The 15,472-nt window shown below is 37.2% G+C and overlaps 1 protein-coding gene across 2 annotated transcripts in view; it reads left to right on the top strand.

Annotated features, from left to right (window-relative positions):
- Positions 1-15,472, top strand: part of LOC138701302 (aryl hydrocarbon receptor nuclear translocator homolog) — an 824,740-nt gene that overhangs the window by 628,972 nt on the left and 180,296 nt on the right. For both annotated transcript variants that reach the window (XM_069828046.1, XM_069828047.1), the window contains one exon: positions 14,303-14,392. In XM_069828046.1, the coding sequence (XP_069684147.1) occupies positions 14,303-14,392 (90 nt within the window). The remainder of the gene's footprint in view (positions 1-14,302; positions 14,393-15,472) is intronic.

Here is a 15,472-nt window from a genome sequence, read left to right as displayed (position 1 = left end):
CTCGGCCTCATCTCGCCAAATACCATCTCGCTGGCACATAATAATTCTTAATACTAATTATAAAATAGTAAACATAAGTTACTTTTGGTCACCTGCATAACTCAGTCAGCTGGAGCGGTTGCCTGCCAATCCAGGATTGCCCTGGGCCGTGGGTTCGATTCCCGCTTAGGCTGATAACCTATTGGGGTTTTCCCAACCATAAGACGAATGTCAGATAATCTATGACGAATCCTCGGTTTCATCTCGCCAAATACCATCTCGCTATCACCAATCCCATCGATGCTAAATAACAGAGTAGTTGTTGCAGCGTCGTTAAATAACAAAATAAAAACATTTATTTTTACTTTTTTTTTCTATGTATAACATCGCTAATATTTTTATTCCTTTATTCCATAAACATTTATAAACAAGGAATGCAGTAATAGAAATCTGTCATTCAGGTATAGCTCCCCATAAAGCTGACTTGAATAATTTCAAGAGAAAAATTGTTTCGGGGCCTGGCATTGAGCGCGCCAACGGTCTATAAACTGAGCTACCCAGGAACTCTACCAGACTCCGGCTTAATTACACGGTACTTTTATTAACAGATAACCACACATTTAAGTCACACAGAAAGTTTGCACTCAATGTTGAGTCTCTGACGTCTTATCAACTCATTTGAGGTATAATTCAGCCTGGGTCTGGTAGAGTTTCTGGATAGCTCAGTCGGTAGGGCATTGGCACGCTCAGCCAAACATGTCGGGTTCGATGCCCGGCCCCGGAACAATTTTTATTTTGAAATTATTCAAGGAATGCAATTCTATGATACTTATAATAATTCGTGTAACAAACTTAGTATCCGGGAAATGACGTGACAACTCTGTAACATTTTAATAGTCGGCTCGTGCGCAATTGGCTTACACAATTCCGACCGAATGGATTTTTTTAAGGAAGGCAAGGGGTTGTGGAGAGTGTGTCAAGGTATGTTCCCGACTGTATTATTTTGTATCTATTTTAATTTATGATGAAGTGAGAAACGGTGGGTGAAAAGAGGGGAAACTGCAACGCATGCCCACTCGGAAAAATTTTAGTTACAGCACCATTTTCAAAATAATTTTTTTTATGTATAGGCTAATTATAGTTTAGGTGTGTTGGAATGTTTTTAACATACGACTTTGTATACTTTCATTGAAATATCGCGTTTGCAGGTCGCGACCTCACTTATCAGAGTGGATAGCATCATGTTACTGTTGTCACAGAGATAACAGAGTAATGTAACAATTTGAATGGCGCTAGAAGTCTAGTTAGAAATATTATAAGCAACTTCATCGTTAACACATCTCACAGTATAGGTCCGGAATCTAGGCATTGCATTTTTGGCGAGACATCAGTAGAGCTCGGAAGTTGATGGAATACCATCTTCTTTCTGAGACATCACAGTCTATGCTTATGCAATATAAACTCGTTTCACTTTAACAGGAACCAATATAGCCTACTTTTATTTCGCATTTTTCGATCTTTTAGGAAATATATTACTTTTCGTTGCATTTTTTTTTGCCTTTTTCTGCTTTTAACGGACTTTTTTTTTTACATTGTGATCGTAGTTCATATTCGGGAACCTACTGCAGATTACTTCACAACCGTACAGAAGAACCGGCACTATAATTGTTTTATAAATTGTAACTTTCAGGTTGTTTGAAAGCAGACTGGGTGATAAAAGTTTCTCAATCGAATGATAACAGGCATTTCCCATATTTATTCTGCGTTGAATTTCCTCCCGAGTGTCATTTATATTTGTTATTGTAGCTCAAAGATATTTGAACTTTTCCACTTGTTCAGAGGATAAATTTCCAATTTTTATATTTCCATTTCGTACAATATTCTGGTCACGAGGCATAAATCATATAGAAAAAGTAAAATGACAAATTCCAGAAGAATATACCGGGGCCCAGTATAATTGAGTCATTGACATGGGAAAGGTCGTAACTGCCAAAAATTCGAAATTTTAGGTTTTTCATTGAGAAGGTAGTAAATGGCCATGCCAATGGCACAGAGAAGGTAGTATGTCCGTATGTAATGAAACGAAGTTGGAAACGTAGTCACTAGATGTTGTAAGTTGTATGTGCACAGCTGTTGGCGCGGAGAAGGTAGTAACTCCTTTTACAACATCAGAGTGTGTCTAGACAAATATGGGCTGATAACTGTGCAGGGCAGAATAAGAATCGGATGATTCTAATGGTCCTGATTTACATTATTGCCAAGAAACATTTTGATTCAGTGGACTTGAAATTCCTGGTTTCAGAACATTCCTACATGCCATGTGATAGGAAATTTGGCATCATAGAGAAAAGAAAAAAAAAAAAAGATGCAAGACCATGGCTCCAGAAGAGGTAATGCCTAATAATGTAATAATGATGAAGGATGAGGATTTCTTCGACTTTTCTGCAGAATGTGACAAGTTTTTGAATACAACTCCTATCAAAATCGGCACCTTCAACTGGATTAGACTCTCAAGAGCTGATATTCCTCTAATAAAAAGAAGACAGTCATTTAATGACCTTGAAATGTGGACAGAGCACAGAATTTTTAAGAAAGGACAGTCATTAACGTCAATCAGTAACTTGCAGTGCTTGCAACGCCTTGAAAGAAGACCAGTCGTCCCTGATGCCAAAAATAAAGACTTGTTATCTATGTTAGACTTCCTCGATGAAAGGTATCATGCATTTTACCGAAAAATTTGTGCATAATGTATAAATAACGTTAATTCTCAGTTTGGCTAAAGAGTGATTTCAATGTTGTATTTTCATAAAATAGGATTTCACAGATAAATCTGTGCCAGACTTTTCAAATTTCATATGTAACACAAACATGAGTGTATGCCTTTCATTTAAAGCAGTTTCTGTAATAATGCAAGTGAGAAAGTGTTCATAAATTTTGTTTTTGGCAGTTACTACCTTTCCCATGTCAGCGCCTCAACTGATGCTGGGGCCCGGCGGTTGAGAATGATTGGTATAGAGGAGAATGTATGTGAGCGAAAAATGATGTAATTTTTTTTATTAAACCCATGAGACAAGTCGCCTTGAGTGTGTACAGCGATATAGATGAGATCTTCCTGTCTGTGACTCGGATGTGTTGGACTATGTACTCGACTCTGGGACAAGTATAAATTGTCTTTCGCAGAATGCATGGTAAGCATTCTAGGGAGAATTCGAGTAGCAGACAGGACAGGTGGTTGCGTAGACAAAGAACAATATGCTGTGTGGTCAGTTAAGCGAGAAGATGTTCAAAGTAACCCCCCTACATCTCCAGACATGCTGTAAGCCTATACATGACGCTTGGAGGGACGGAAGAATAATTTGGGAGGGTGAGATAGTATATGGGAAATAAGAGTCCGAGTTTGAATGTGAATATAGAAGAGTTAGTTCAAAAATTGTAAGTTTTGCAAGGATTTCTAAGATGTTGTGTTATTTCCCTGTATTGACGTCTGTTTTTTTTTTTTAATTCGGTCGTTTAATGACGCTGTGTCGACTGCTGGGTTATATCGCATCGATGGAATTGGTGATTTCGAGATGAGGCCGAGAATTGGCCATGGATTACATGACATTCGCCTTAAAATCTGGAAAACCTCGGAAAAAAAAACCAATTCAGGTAACCAGCTTAAGCGGAAATCGAACCCATGTATTTCCGAATCAGCAGGGAAACGCGGTATCGCCTGAGCTACGCAACTTTGAACATGTATTTATATACCAAGCGATTGTCACAATGTCCATGAGTAGACCGAGATAATCATGTGACTTCGTTTCACGCCATAGCCTGTCTTTCTCGTTAGCTACGTGAGTAGTAGATATGATAATAATATATTACATGGTTGCTAGTAACCGTTTCTAAGACATTGTTATTTTGTTGTTGTTTTGAAGCTCCCAACTAATACTCTATATGCATTTCTGGATTCGCCCATACGTGCTACATGCCCTGTCCATGTCAACCGTCTGGATTTAATGTTTCTAATTATGTCAGGTGAAGAAAAAAATGCGTGCAGTTCTGCGTTGTGTAACTTTCTCCATTCTCCTGTAACTTCATCCCTCTTAGCCCCATATATTTTCCTAAGAACCTTATTCTCAAAGAAATTTAATCTCTGTTCCTCTCTCAAAGTGAGAGTCAAAGTTTCACTACCGTAAAAAAAACAACCGGTAATATAACTGTTTTATAAATTCTAACTTTCAGATTTTTGACAGCAGACTAGATGACAAAAGCTTCTCAACCTAATAGTAACAGGCATTTCCCATATTTATTCCGCGTTTAATTTCCTCCCGAATGTCATTTATGTTTGTTACTGCTGTTCCAAGATATTTGAATTTTTCAACCTCTTCGAAGGATAAATTTCCAATTTTTATATTTCCATTTCTTACAATATTCTGGTCACGAGACATAATCATATACTTTGTCTTTTGGGGATTTACTTCCAAATCTATCGCTTTACTTGTTTCAAGTAAAATTCCCGTGTTTTCTCTAATCGTTTGTGTTTTCTTGTAACATATTCACATTGAGGATGTTATTGCAAATTATACAGGGACATCATTTTATTTTTACTAACATTTTTAATATTAACCTGGCTATACCTTTCTATTAACGACTGAAACAGGAAACACCGTTTGCTACCCCTTCCACGACGGAGTTCGATGATACTGGCGTAAAATACAAATCACTTTACTAGGTATAGGAGGGAAGAGAAGTAGTTCATCCATTTACGTAAACTAGGAAATATCGCGATTTTGAGTTCTATAATTTTCATTAGGTTTTTGTTTAATCAAAATACAGTACTGTATTAACACTTAGTGTTTTTACACACGAATTCAGCTATCCATTCGGAAGCATTAATTATACAGTGTACTGTATATTGTACTGTTACAGCAAATTAGCGTACAATATAGAGAATGAAGTTAAATTGAAAAATAATCATAATATGGATATTTAAACACATTTTAGAAAATGGTGGTCGTTCATTTCGATACAGGCTTCAGTTCTTTTGTGCATATTATCGCACTATAGACTATTGTACCTAATTCCAATTACCAGTTTCGTCCTTCGTACGATTAACTCATGTTGAAATAATTCTGTACCTACTCTATAAAAGAGTATCTTACGTACTGTAAATTCAATCTTCACTTTTGCCCGATCCGAAAAGATAAAATTACTCAGAAATGCTATCTACTGTCCGTTCAAGTGGTTTTGTCGCAGGTTTGTAGAAAGGGGGGGGGATCACGTGACAGTTAATTACTTAAGGAGACCCGTTTATTTAAGTTATTTTAAACACTTGTATAATATTACGTAGACGTCCAATTCCTAACAGAAATTAATGTTTTCAGAAAAGAGCTAAGATAGCCCAGCTACTAGACTTAACAGAGGGGCGAACAGAAGCACGTGGGGGAAACCGGGATGCGACATAGGGAAACGGACGACAGTACCCGCACGAAAATATGATTCAATATTGAAAGCTCTTTCGTCACTGGAAAACGCGAACATATTTCTGAAACGTACTATATTCAGTAACTCAGTACTGCTTACGCGGCCTCGGCTCTATGTCGTGAACGGTTGGAAGTTTACTAGTAGAAGGGGTGGGAGTGAAGTACATTCCAAAACTCAGGTACAATAAAAATTGAAGTAGAAATAAATTGATGTCCCTGTACATCTTTCAACATTTTCAAACTCTATAAAAATCATGCCTCCTCCCTTGAAAGGTTAAACAACGTAGTACTGTAGTTGAATACCTACGTTAACCACTACTGTATTTGAATTTTCAACCATCACACACACAGTTAGTTACAAGCGTCCACTGACTGCCCTTCACTGATCGCCCGCACCAACAAGGCAGCTTTCTCCCTCTCACTTCCTCGGAGCATGCATTGTGGTGCATTCTCCGATACACTCCTTGTTTAAATTTCAATTATGTTCTATTTAACCACACTCGCAACTGCCGAGATTATATCAACATCGCCGGTATGCCGGAATTTTGTCTCGCAGAAGCTCTTTTACATGCCAGTAAATCTATTGACGTCGTCCTGGGTGGCACAGGCGGTATAGCGCTGGCCTTCTGTCCCCGAGGTTGGGGATTCGAGCCCGGCTCAGGTCGATGGCATTTAAATGTGCTTAGATGCGACAGACTCTTGTCACTACATTTAGTGGCATGTAAACGAATTCCTACGGGACCAAATTCCGGCACACCGGCGACGCTGATATAACCTCAACAGTTGCGAACGTCGTTAAATAAAACTAGTGCTGTTGATCGATCAAAAAATTTAATTGATTAACTATTTTAATTTAATCGATTAATCGAGTTTTGATCGAGTTGAAAAAAATATTTTAATATACTGTAATACACAATTATTGTTAAATTTAACTTGTGTTCGGTGATAAGCATAAGTATTAAATTAATGTTGTATATCTGTATGTATTTTATCGTTATGTAACAAAACAACTACAGTATTTTAATTACTAACTTATTTATTATGAGGCTTATAATTTATTGTGTCAATTTCTCAGGGAATTTTTGAGACAAACAAATAACAAAAAGTATGAAGACTCACCTAGTTAATATTGCTTCATCCATGATTTTAAGCATGTGAGTGCATTCACATGCTCCGAATTAAGTGCCGCTTTACGTTTAGTAACATTGTTTCCTGCATCACTAAACACGAACAAACTTTTTTTTTTGTCGATCATTTCTCCACGATCGTTCAATTTAAATCCAAACGTTTCACCGAGTTTACCTGTTAAATTCTCGTATGACATAATGGAGTTTACACTTTTCACAAACCACAGAAAATTAATTTTTTTTCTTTATCAAACTAAACACACAACCTCCATATACAAACTCAGTACAGAAACTGCAACTGCAAAAGTACAGCGGTCGAAACAGAAGACTGATCCCTATTGTAATCGAATTACCAGATTTTAAAAAGAGAATAAGGTAGTTACGCTCTCACTTGCATACAGTGTAGACATGGCTATTTTAAAAGGGATTAGGGGGACGAATCCCAGAAGAGTATGTATTTCGTATGCTAGGAAGATAAGCTGACAAAAAGGTGGAAGTTTTCTTGGAAAACCATAAAACTTAATAAGGGTTTCGCATTGTGTTTCAACTTCCAATAGAGGTAGACTAGGTCACTGTCCTCATATTTCCTTCTCTTTCTGAAGTGTTTGTGCAAAGATTTGCCCTACTCTACCTGGTTTACAGTTAGGAAATAACAGTACTCTTGTGCTTTTAAGTAAGCAATTTCCGAGAGAGAAATATTGTCGGAATTTTTAGTATTAGTTTTTATTAACAAAATAATAATATCAACTACAACCGATTAATTTTAATCGACTCGATTATTCGATTAAATATTTTTGCTCGATTAGTCTTACAACGGAAATTGATCGATTAGTCGATTAAATCCCACAACACTAAATAAAACATAATTTGAAATCTACTGACATGAGCCTGTCGCATTTAATCGCTTAAATATCATCTAACTGGGCCAGGATCGGACTCGCAACCTCGGGCACTCTACCGACTGCGCCACCCAGGCCGACCACACTCCTTGTTTTTGAGATGGATATAGCGCTTAGAGTTCGGTCTTCTCCTTCAGGATAATAATCATGTACGTACGAAATGATATCAGCATTACTCTGATGATCTCATAAAATCATCTTCGTCTTCGAGGCACTTGCACTGAATTTAGACCTAACCTATTTCTAGGGTAAGGTAGTTCTTCTTGCAGCATTTCGGAGCGAGCGTGAACATTGTGTGTTACATAAATGTCTGCTTTTCGCCAGTTAGCAAATAGTCTGGTTACGTATCCACCCCTACCTCCCACCCTTCTTGAAAGTCTGAAGTCCTTTGTGTCAGTCGCTATTGCAGGTATGTACGTTTTGTTTTACAATGTATCGTATTATCATTACCCATCAGATTTACTACGACGCGTTGTTGTGGCTGCTGCTTCGTAAACAAGATATGGCGGTTTCTGATTGGCTGCCTCCCAGTCACTCCCCGATCCCAGGTTTACTGTGTAGTTTTTTCACGCATCAGCTTTCCTCGTCGCAGACACAGTTTCATCTCCCTGCGATAGCAAAATTGGAGACATTGTCAGTGTTGGATAAGATTTTGTTCAGATGCTTCCAAACGACGTTATGCAGAATCTTATCACTTTCAAATTATACGAAATATAGGCATGAAATATTTTTATTTAATCTGACAGGATGAAGGACATAAGGCCTTCTCTTCCATCCTATGAGTTAACACACATAAATACATAAAATACAAACACTGATGAAAATAATACAAATTAAATTAAAACCTATAGACGGTCAACAGGGTGGAAAGAACACTATAGAACTCTCATCGAACTAATACAAGAAAAGAAGAAAGAAAAGAAATATAGCAATGATGATAGTGATAACTGATAATAATAATAATAATAATAATAATAATAATAATAATAATAGAGGAGAAGGTGGAAATATGGGCTAGGAGTGGTAATATGGGCTACCTCGTTTTTTACTAGCCTATATGATGATGTTACCTAGCGAAAAAGCTCTAAAAATACATCTGGTGTCCATCAGTTGTCTTTGTGGTGTGTATGTGTTGTGTCCTTTGTGTTTTTCATCAATTTCAAAGTTTTTGCAGGTATGTAGTTTCAATTTTATTAAAAGAAATATATTTCGTGTAAATAAAATACAATAAAATAATAACGGGAGTAATAAGTTAGGATTTAAGTTACATACAATAAATGTTGAAAAAAAAGAGTAATAAATTAATATAAAATTAGAGATCAAAATAACATTTAAGTGTTACATCTAAAAATTATTATACAGGGTTAGTTAAAAGTCTCGCACCACCTAAATAACCTTTGAACCATGTGATTCAGTGACATGAAACTCGGTGTGTGGGGATAGCTGTAGTCTCAGAACTCAATAATGATATTACCAAGTTATTTCTACTTCCGGTTTAACCGTAATTCCAACTGTCTGATTTTAAATGGAATACCCAATATATTTTTATATTTTAGAATAATGCTCACCTCGTAGAGGTGGCGGTGCACAACTTCTAGTCACTAAATTGTGTACCATTATGTCTGAAATAAATCCCAAATCTCTCCGCAGTGCATATGAAGAGAAGGCATATGCCGCTGTTGACAGTGATTCGTCCGTCGTTAAGCCTGGCGTCCCCTTTTGGTGCTATTCGACAGCAGTAGGCTACGTGTCTGCACCGAGTTTCCCATTCTCCCTTATCTTAATCATCATCCTCACCCATTCCCTGCAATAAACTTACACGAACACTCACACTAGTACACGACATAACTTTTCACTGATACACATCATGTACAACATGGCCCGTCGAAGTGGTGTAAAAGTTGAAAATGGGTCACAGTTTTGCCATGGGTAGGCATTAGGCACACACCCATACCACAGTATAATATATACAGTCACGAAGCTCAATACGTAGTAAATATGCATCCATAGATAGTTGCTGACCACTAGGATCGCTAATATCGCCTCATTACAGACAATGCAAAATAGTACCGGCACAGTATTTTGTTTCTAGCACCCTCACAACTCAAGCTTCGTGATTGTATATACTAGACTGTGCCCATACCTTATTTAAGGGGTTGAGTCTGACATCTAGTCCGTTAAATAATTCTGTGTGATGTTGAGCGAAAGGGAAAGAATTCTAATTTTAATTATGGTTGGCTACGATATATTCTATGAATTTTTTAAATTGTGAGAGGAAAAAGAAATATTGGTGTGGAAATAAATATGAAATAAATACAGATATTTGAAACACATTGAGGATACCTGACGTAAAGTATAAAGTAATATGAGATTGAGAAGATTATATGTTTATTTGAATATACAATTTCTTGAACCCAATTTTACCCGAAAGTACATTAGGGTTATAGTTATAGCCTGAATTTATATTATTATTATTATTATTATTATTATTATTATTATTATTATTATTATTATTAGTATTATTATGAGAATTCATTTGACGTGGGTAACCCAGTCTAGCTACTTAAAATTAACATTTATATCTACTACAATAATTTGAATTATTTACAAGTTCTTAAATATATTACATATAAAATTACATTGACGTGGGTAACCCAGTCTTGTTACTTAAAATTAACACTTATACCTACTACAATATAATTTGAATTATTTACAAGTTTTTAAATATATTACATATAAAATTACATTGACGTGGGTAACCCAGTCTTGCTACTTAAAATTAACACTTATATCTACTACAATAATTTGAATTATTTACAAGTTATTAAATAGAAGATTGTATGTTTGTATGTTAAAGTACAGCGAATATAAATTGTAAGACTTCCTCAACAAATTGAAAGCAGGTCGCGTGAAGAAACGTGGGATTCATAAATGTAGATCACAAGAGACAATTGCATGCATAAGCTCCAAGGATGAATAGTAATAGATGAATAACAATAATCGTCATTGTAAAAATTAATGCGAATAAACATACAGAGAATTTAAGAACACCTGGCATAGTCGGTAGCTCTTTTGCCTACTAATCCCAGGTTACTGGAGGGCGCAAGAAGTTGCGTATTTAAGTGTACGATCAAATGAACCGTCTTCTCCTACCCGCAGTGGTGTGTAAGCACAGTCTAGTGCAGAGGTCTCCAAAAAGCGTATCGTCTTTCGTGCTCTCGATGCTGCCCGCCGAACACAGTGTACTGTAAGGCTAGAAAAGGGGAAGAGACTCGTACCTCAACAGATGGGAGCGATCGCGGCAACGGTGTGCTTATGTTTACAAATAATAACATCAAAAGAATAAGAAATATCATACGTTTGTATGTTTTTTATTTTAGTAGGTTATTTTACGACGCTTTATCAACAGCTTTGGTTATTTAGCGTCTGAATGAGATGAAGGTGATAATGCCGGTGAAATGAGTCCGGGGTCCAACACCGTAAGTTACCCAGCATTTGCTCATATTGGGTTGAGGAAAAACCCCGGAAAAAACCTCAACCAGGTAACTTGTACCGACCGGGAATCGAACCCGGGCCACCTGGTTTCGCGGCTAGACGTGCTAACCGTTACTCCACAGGCGTGGACGCGTTTGTATGTTATTTTGACATATCCCCGTCTGTTGCTATTGATACAAGCCATTGCAAATTCAACCTCTTCTGTTCTATGGTGCCTTTCAGTGCCCGGAAAAGATCTTCTCCAGTTATATTTTGTAATTACATCTAGAAGACATTCAGACACAGTAAGATGTTCATTAACTCCTCGGATGAAAATGGATAGGTGAGATTTGTCATTTCTATCCGTGCTTTCGTCCAATGCAAGTGAGTAAGCTACAAACTGGTTAATTGTGGTTTCGACTTCAGATTCAATTACATTTACAATCTTGAAATTCCTTATCTGAACTGTAATTGGAAATAATTTAATTTTCTTAAACGTTGACTTTGTTCTGGACACAGTATTTTAGTAGCGTTCTGTATGCACGATTTTACAAATGATGCTTCTACAAAGGGCTTAATTGATTTTTCAATATTCCAAGTTAGAACATAGCTAGCAAGAAGCTTTTATTGTTTAAGACTGAGGATACGTGTGTGATTTGTGTTTGTATTTTCTTATTTTATATTTATCAAAATATTTGTAGGCCTACGCACTTCACCTAAAATTTAACGAAAAACTATATGTTTGTCATGCGGAACCGAGTGTAAACGTTTTGTAATATACTGATTATTAAAGTATAACCAAAAGTTATACAGATAGCCCCAAAATAAATTATTTTCACATGTCCAACATGCCTGTAATTGTATGATATCCTTTGTGAATAGTCGAGTAGTATCGCCGCATGTTGAATTTTAACACACCGTTAAAAATATTCGAAGAAATTAAACATTTCACATTCTCCCCACTAACACAAAAATATTTCTCTTCCTATTCATCCTTGAATATATTACGCCCATGATTAGAAGACATTGTGAAACGGTGGAACACTGCGACCAATACAATGATAATGGCAGTCCGCCACTGCTCTTCGTTTGCGCATAAACATTGAGTACAGTACAGGTGGAGATGGGTGAGGCGGAACGCGCTCATTACGTACTGGCTTCGGTTCCGTTCAGGGGCTTAGGCCTACTCGCGAGTACGCTTTTGGAGACGTCTGGACTCTAGTGTATACAGTCACGAAGCGTGAGTTTATGAGGGTACTAGAAACAATAGACTGTGCAGGTACTATTTCTCATTGTCTGTAATGAGACGATAGTAGCGATCCTAGTGGTTAGCAACTATCTATGGATGCATATTCCCTACATATTGAGCTTCATGGCTGTATATATTAGACTGTGGTGTAAGTATGATAAGAGAGAGGTTAAGGAGAGTACGAAATAGAGATTTACTTGGAGTGTGAAGGTGAGTCTGCAACTAGGTAATATTTTAGCAGTTTTGTTCATTCTGAATTTACTGCTCAAGAGCATCTCTTTCACTGCATACCCAGCATCCTCCAAATCTTTTTTAAATTGGTTATTTCACGACGCTGTATAGGCTACTAGATTATTTTAGCGTCGATGGGATTGGTAATAGCGAGATTAGGCCGAGGATTCGCTATAGTTTACCTGTCTGTTGGTAGAAAAACTTCGAAGAAACCGCAGAAGATAATCAGCCCAAGTGGGAATCGAATTCGAGCCCGAGCGCAACTCGGGATCGGCAGACAAGCGCTTCAACCGACTGAGCTACCTGATGGTTCTCTTCAATATTCTCTGTTTTTCGTCTTTCTCTTAAGTCTACTCAAACGATGCATATCTTAATGTTGTCTATCATCTGATATCTTCTTCTGACCCGAACTTTACTCCCGTTCACCATTTCTTCCAGTGCATCCTTCCATAGGCAGTTTCTTCTTAGCCAACGACTCAGCGAATGTTTTTTCTTTCTCTTTTTTTTCCTGATCAGTTTCAGCATTATTCTTTCTTCACCCACCTTTTCCAGCACAACTTCATTTCTTATTTTGTCTGTCCATTTTACGTGCTCCATTCTACATTTAAAATGCTTGCAATTGTTTCTCTTCACTTCGTGGTAGTGTCCATGTTTCTGCTCCATACAACGGCACACTCCTCACAAAGCACTTCACAAGTCCCTTCCTTATTTATATTACCTGGTCCGCAGAAGATGCTCCTTTTTCTGATACAGAATATAAAATGTAATAAAAATGTTTTAATGTTGTTAAAATAAGACAGTTCTCAGGTTTTCGGTATTATATTTGCCTTTTTGGAAATTTAATTTGTTCTCTTCGAGAATAAAACATACGTAACCATAGTCTGTTCATTTTACTGCTACTATAATAATGTTGTTATTGCTGCAGAGTGTAGAATTGTCATTCTTGGCTATTATAAACCAATTGTTTTAGTTTTAAATTCTTAATAATAATTATCGGGTATACAAGTTTAAATTTCACCCTGATTTAAAACATTAAAAATTAAAAATGAAATAAGAATCACTTCTGTCACGCATACCGGTTACCTTACAACTTTTCTCGATTTTCCCCAAATACAGGATGTTTCAGAAATACTATGGGAAACGTGGGGGGCATATTTCTCATACCAAAACAAGAAAAAAAGTTCATATAAACATTTGTCCGAAAATCCTTAGTTTTTTTTTTTTTTTAGTTATTAATGAAAGAACATAATGAAACATCTGTTAGATATTGTCAGCTTGGTGGCAAGTGCTGCAAATTTACTCAATTCAGAAACTCATAACAGTGATAGTTTATGTTAACGCGTTTCGAGGTACAATCGAACAACTTATCTTAAGTTTGTAATCGATAATAATATTCATTTTGTTAGATAATCGAATGATGTTATCGATCGATACAAGTCTGCTGATGCACTCGTTGCATCGTAGATGACTGTGTGTTGCCAAGGAGTGCATACGTGTATGGAAGCAAGAGGAGAACATTTTGAACCTATGTTGTGACTGAGAGTTTCTGAATTGATTAAAGTTTCAACACGTGCTACCAAGCTGACAATATCGAACAGATGTTTCATTATGTTCTTTCATTTATAACTAAAAAAATAAGGATTTTCGTATATGTTTATTTGAATTGTCAAAGTATTTCTGAAACACCCTGTATAAGGCGAATTTCGTAATAAAATTTCATGGTTGAATGTTGGAGACCTCTCTGCGGGTGCCATCTCGGTACCGATTCTACCGATGCACCGGCAGAGCTGATACAACGTCATTAAATAACGATTTAAAAGTTTTCAATAATGTAGTGCGTGTAACTAATTATTCTTGTATCACGTCTGATTGTTGCAGGTGATGGACGGATTCATGATCATAGTTTCGTCGACGGGTAACATCCTGTTTGTTACTCATACCGTGGAGACGTTGCTCGGTCATCCGCAGGTAAGTTCTGTCACAGATGAATTGTTCTTTTCACAGCTTATTTTCTCGTGTGAAAATGAACGTTGCTGTAGTCCTTTTCTTGTTTCTTGGCCGCCTGCTGTTTATCTAGCCTATTTGATGAGTGACCCCGACCTCGTAGATCTAGTGATGTGCTAAACCAACTCTTTTAAGCCAACTTGTTCGTTCTGAACTTCTGAACGAGAATCGTTCAGAAGAATCAATTCATTCAGAGTCACATCGTTCAAAATAGTTGGTAGTAGATTATATTAGGTCGCCCTATAAATGTTTTTTTTTTTAATTTGGTATTTTGTAAGATATTAATGGTTCTTTAGTTGGGCAATGCAATTTACAGGACGCCGTATTTTTATTATTGCGTATTGTGAGCATGTGACAGTCTTCAATTGTTAATACAAGAAATATAAGATGGAGGTGATAGACAGCGTATTCCGAATCTCACCGTCCGGTGGCATCAATGACGTCACGTTGCAGCGAAATAAGGAACAAAACTGCTGGAAGGCTCGATGGCTGTCATGGCGACTGTACAAGTTGTTGTCTATGCTACGCTAGCAAAATTTTGCGAAATTTTCGTACTCCCATCTCGTTCAAAGAAAAGATAGCATAAACAATTTATTTCTTGAACCAGTAGTAATAACGGGTCCGTTGACATGTTCGCTCATACGCCATTAACATATTGTTTTTACGTTGTGCTCATTACAAACAATACAGCAGAACTAAAGCAGAACACACCGCCATGACACAACAGTGCACGATGTCATTCGTCTGCTAATTCCCGCCCTATACAAGAACCAATGAGATTCACTGATGGCGGCTGATGGAGACTGCCACCACCTCTGCAAGTTGATGGCACCGGTGCGACACCGGTGGAGCATCAGTCACGTCATCGGTGGAATTCGGAACACCGTGATGCCATCGGATTGCTCACCGGTGAGATTCGGAATACGCTCAGAGCTTGACATTAGAGTCCTTCTAAAGCACTGCTGGAAACAATATTATAAAGCTGCTGTCATGACTCGAATGTGTGAAGTCGAAGGTGAAGGTGTCGTTAGTAAGCATGTAGTA

The sequence above is a fragment of the Periplaneta americana genome, chromosome 6, assembly GCF_040183065.1.
Source record: "Periplaneta americana isolate PAMFEO1 chromosome 6, P.americana_PAMFEO1_priV1, whole genome shotgun sequence".
In the NCBI taxonomy this organism is placed as follows: Eukaryota; Metazoa; Arthropoda; class Insecta; order Blattodea; family Blattidae; genus Periplaneta; species Periplaneta americana.
The sequence above is the reverse complement of the archived record's forward strand: the minus strand, read 5'-3'. Positions and strand labels throughout refer to the sequence as shown.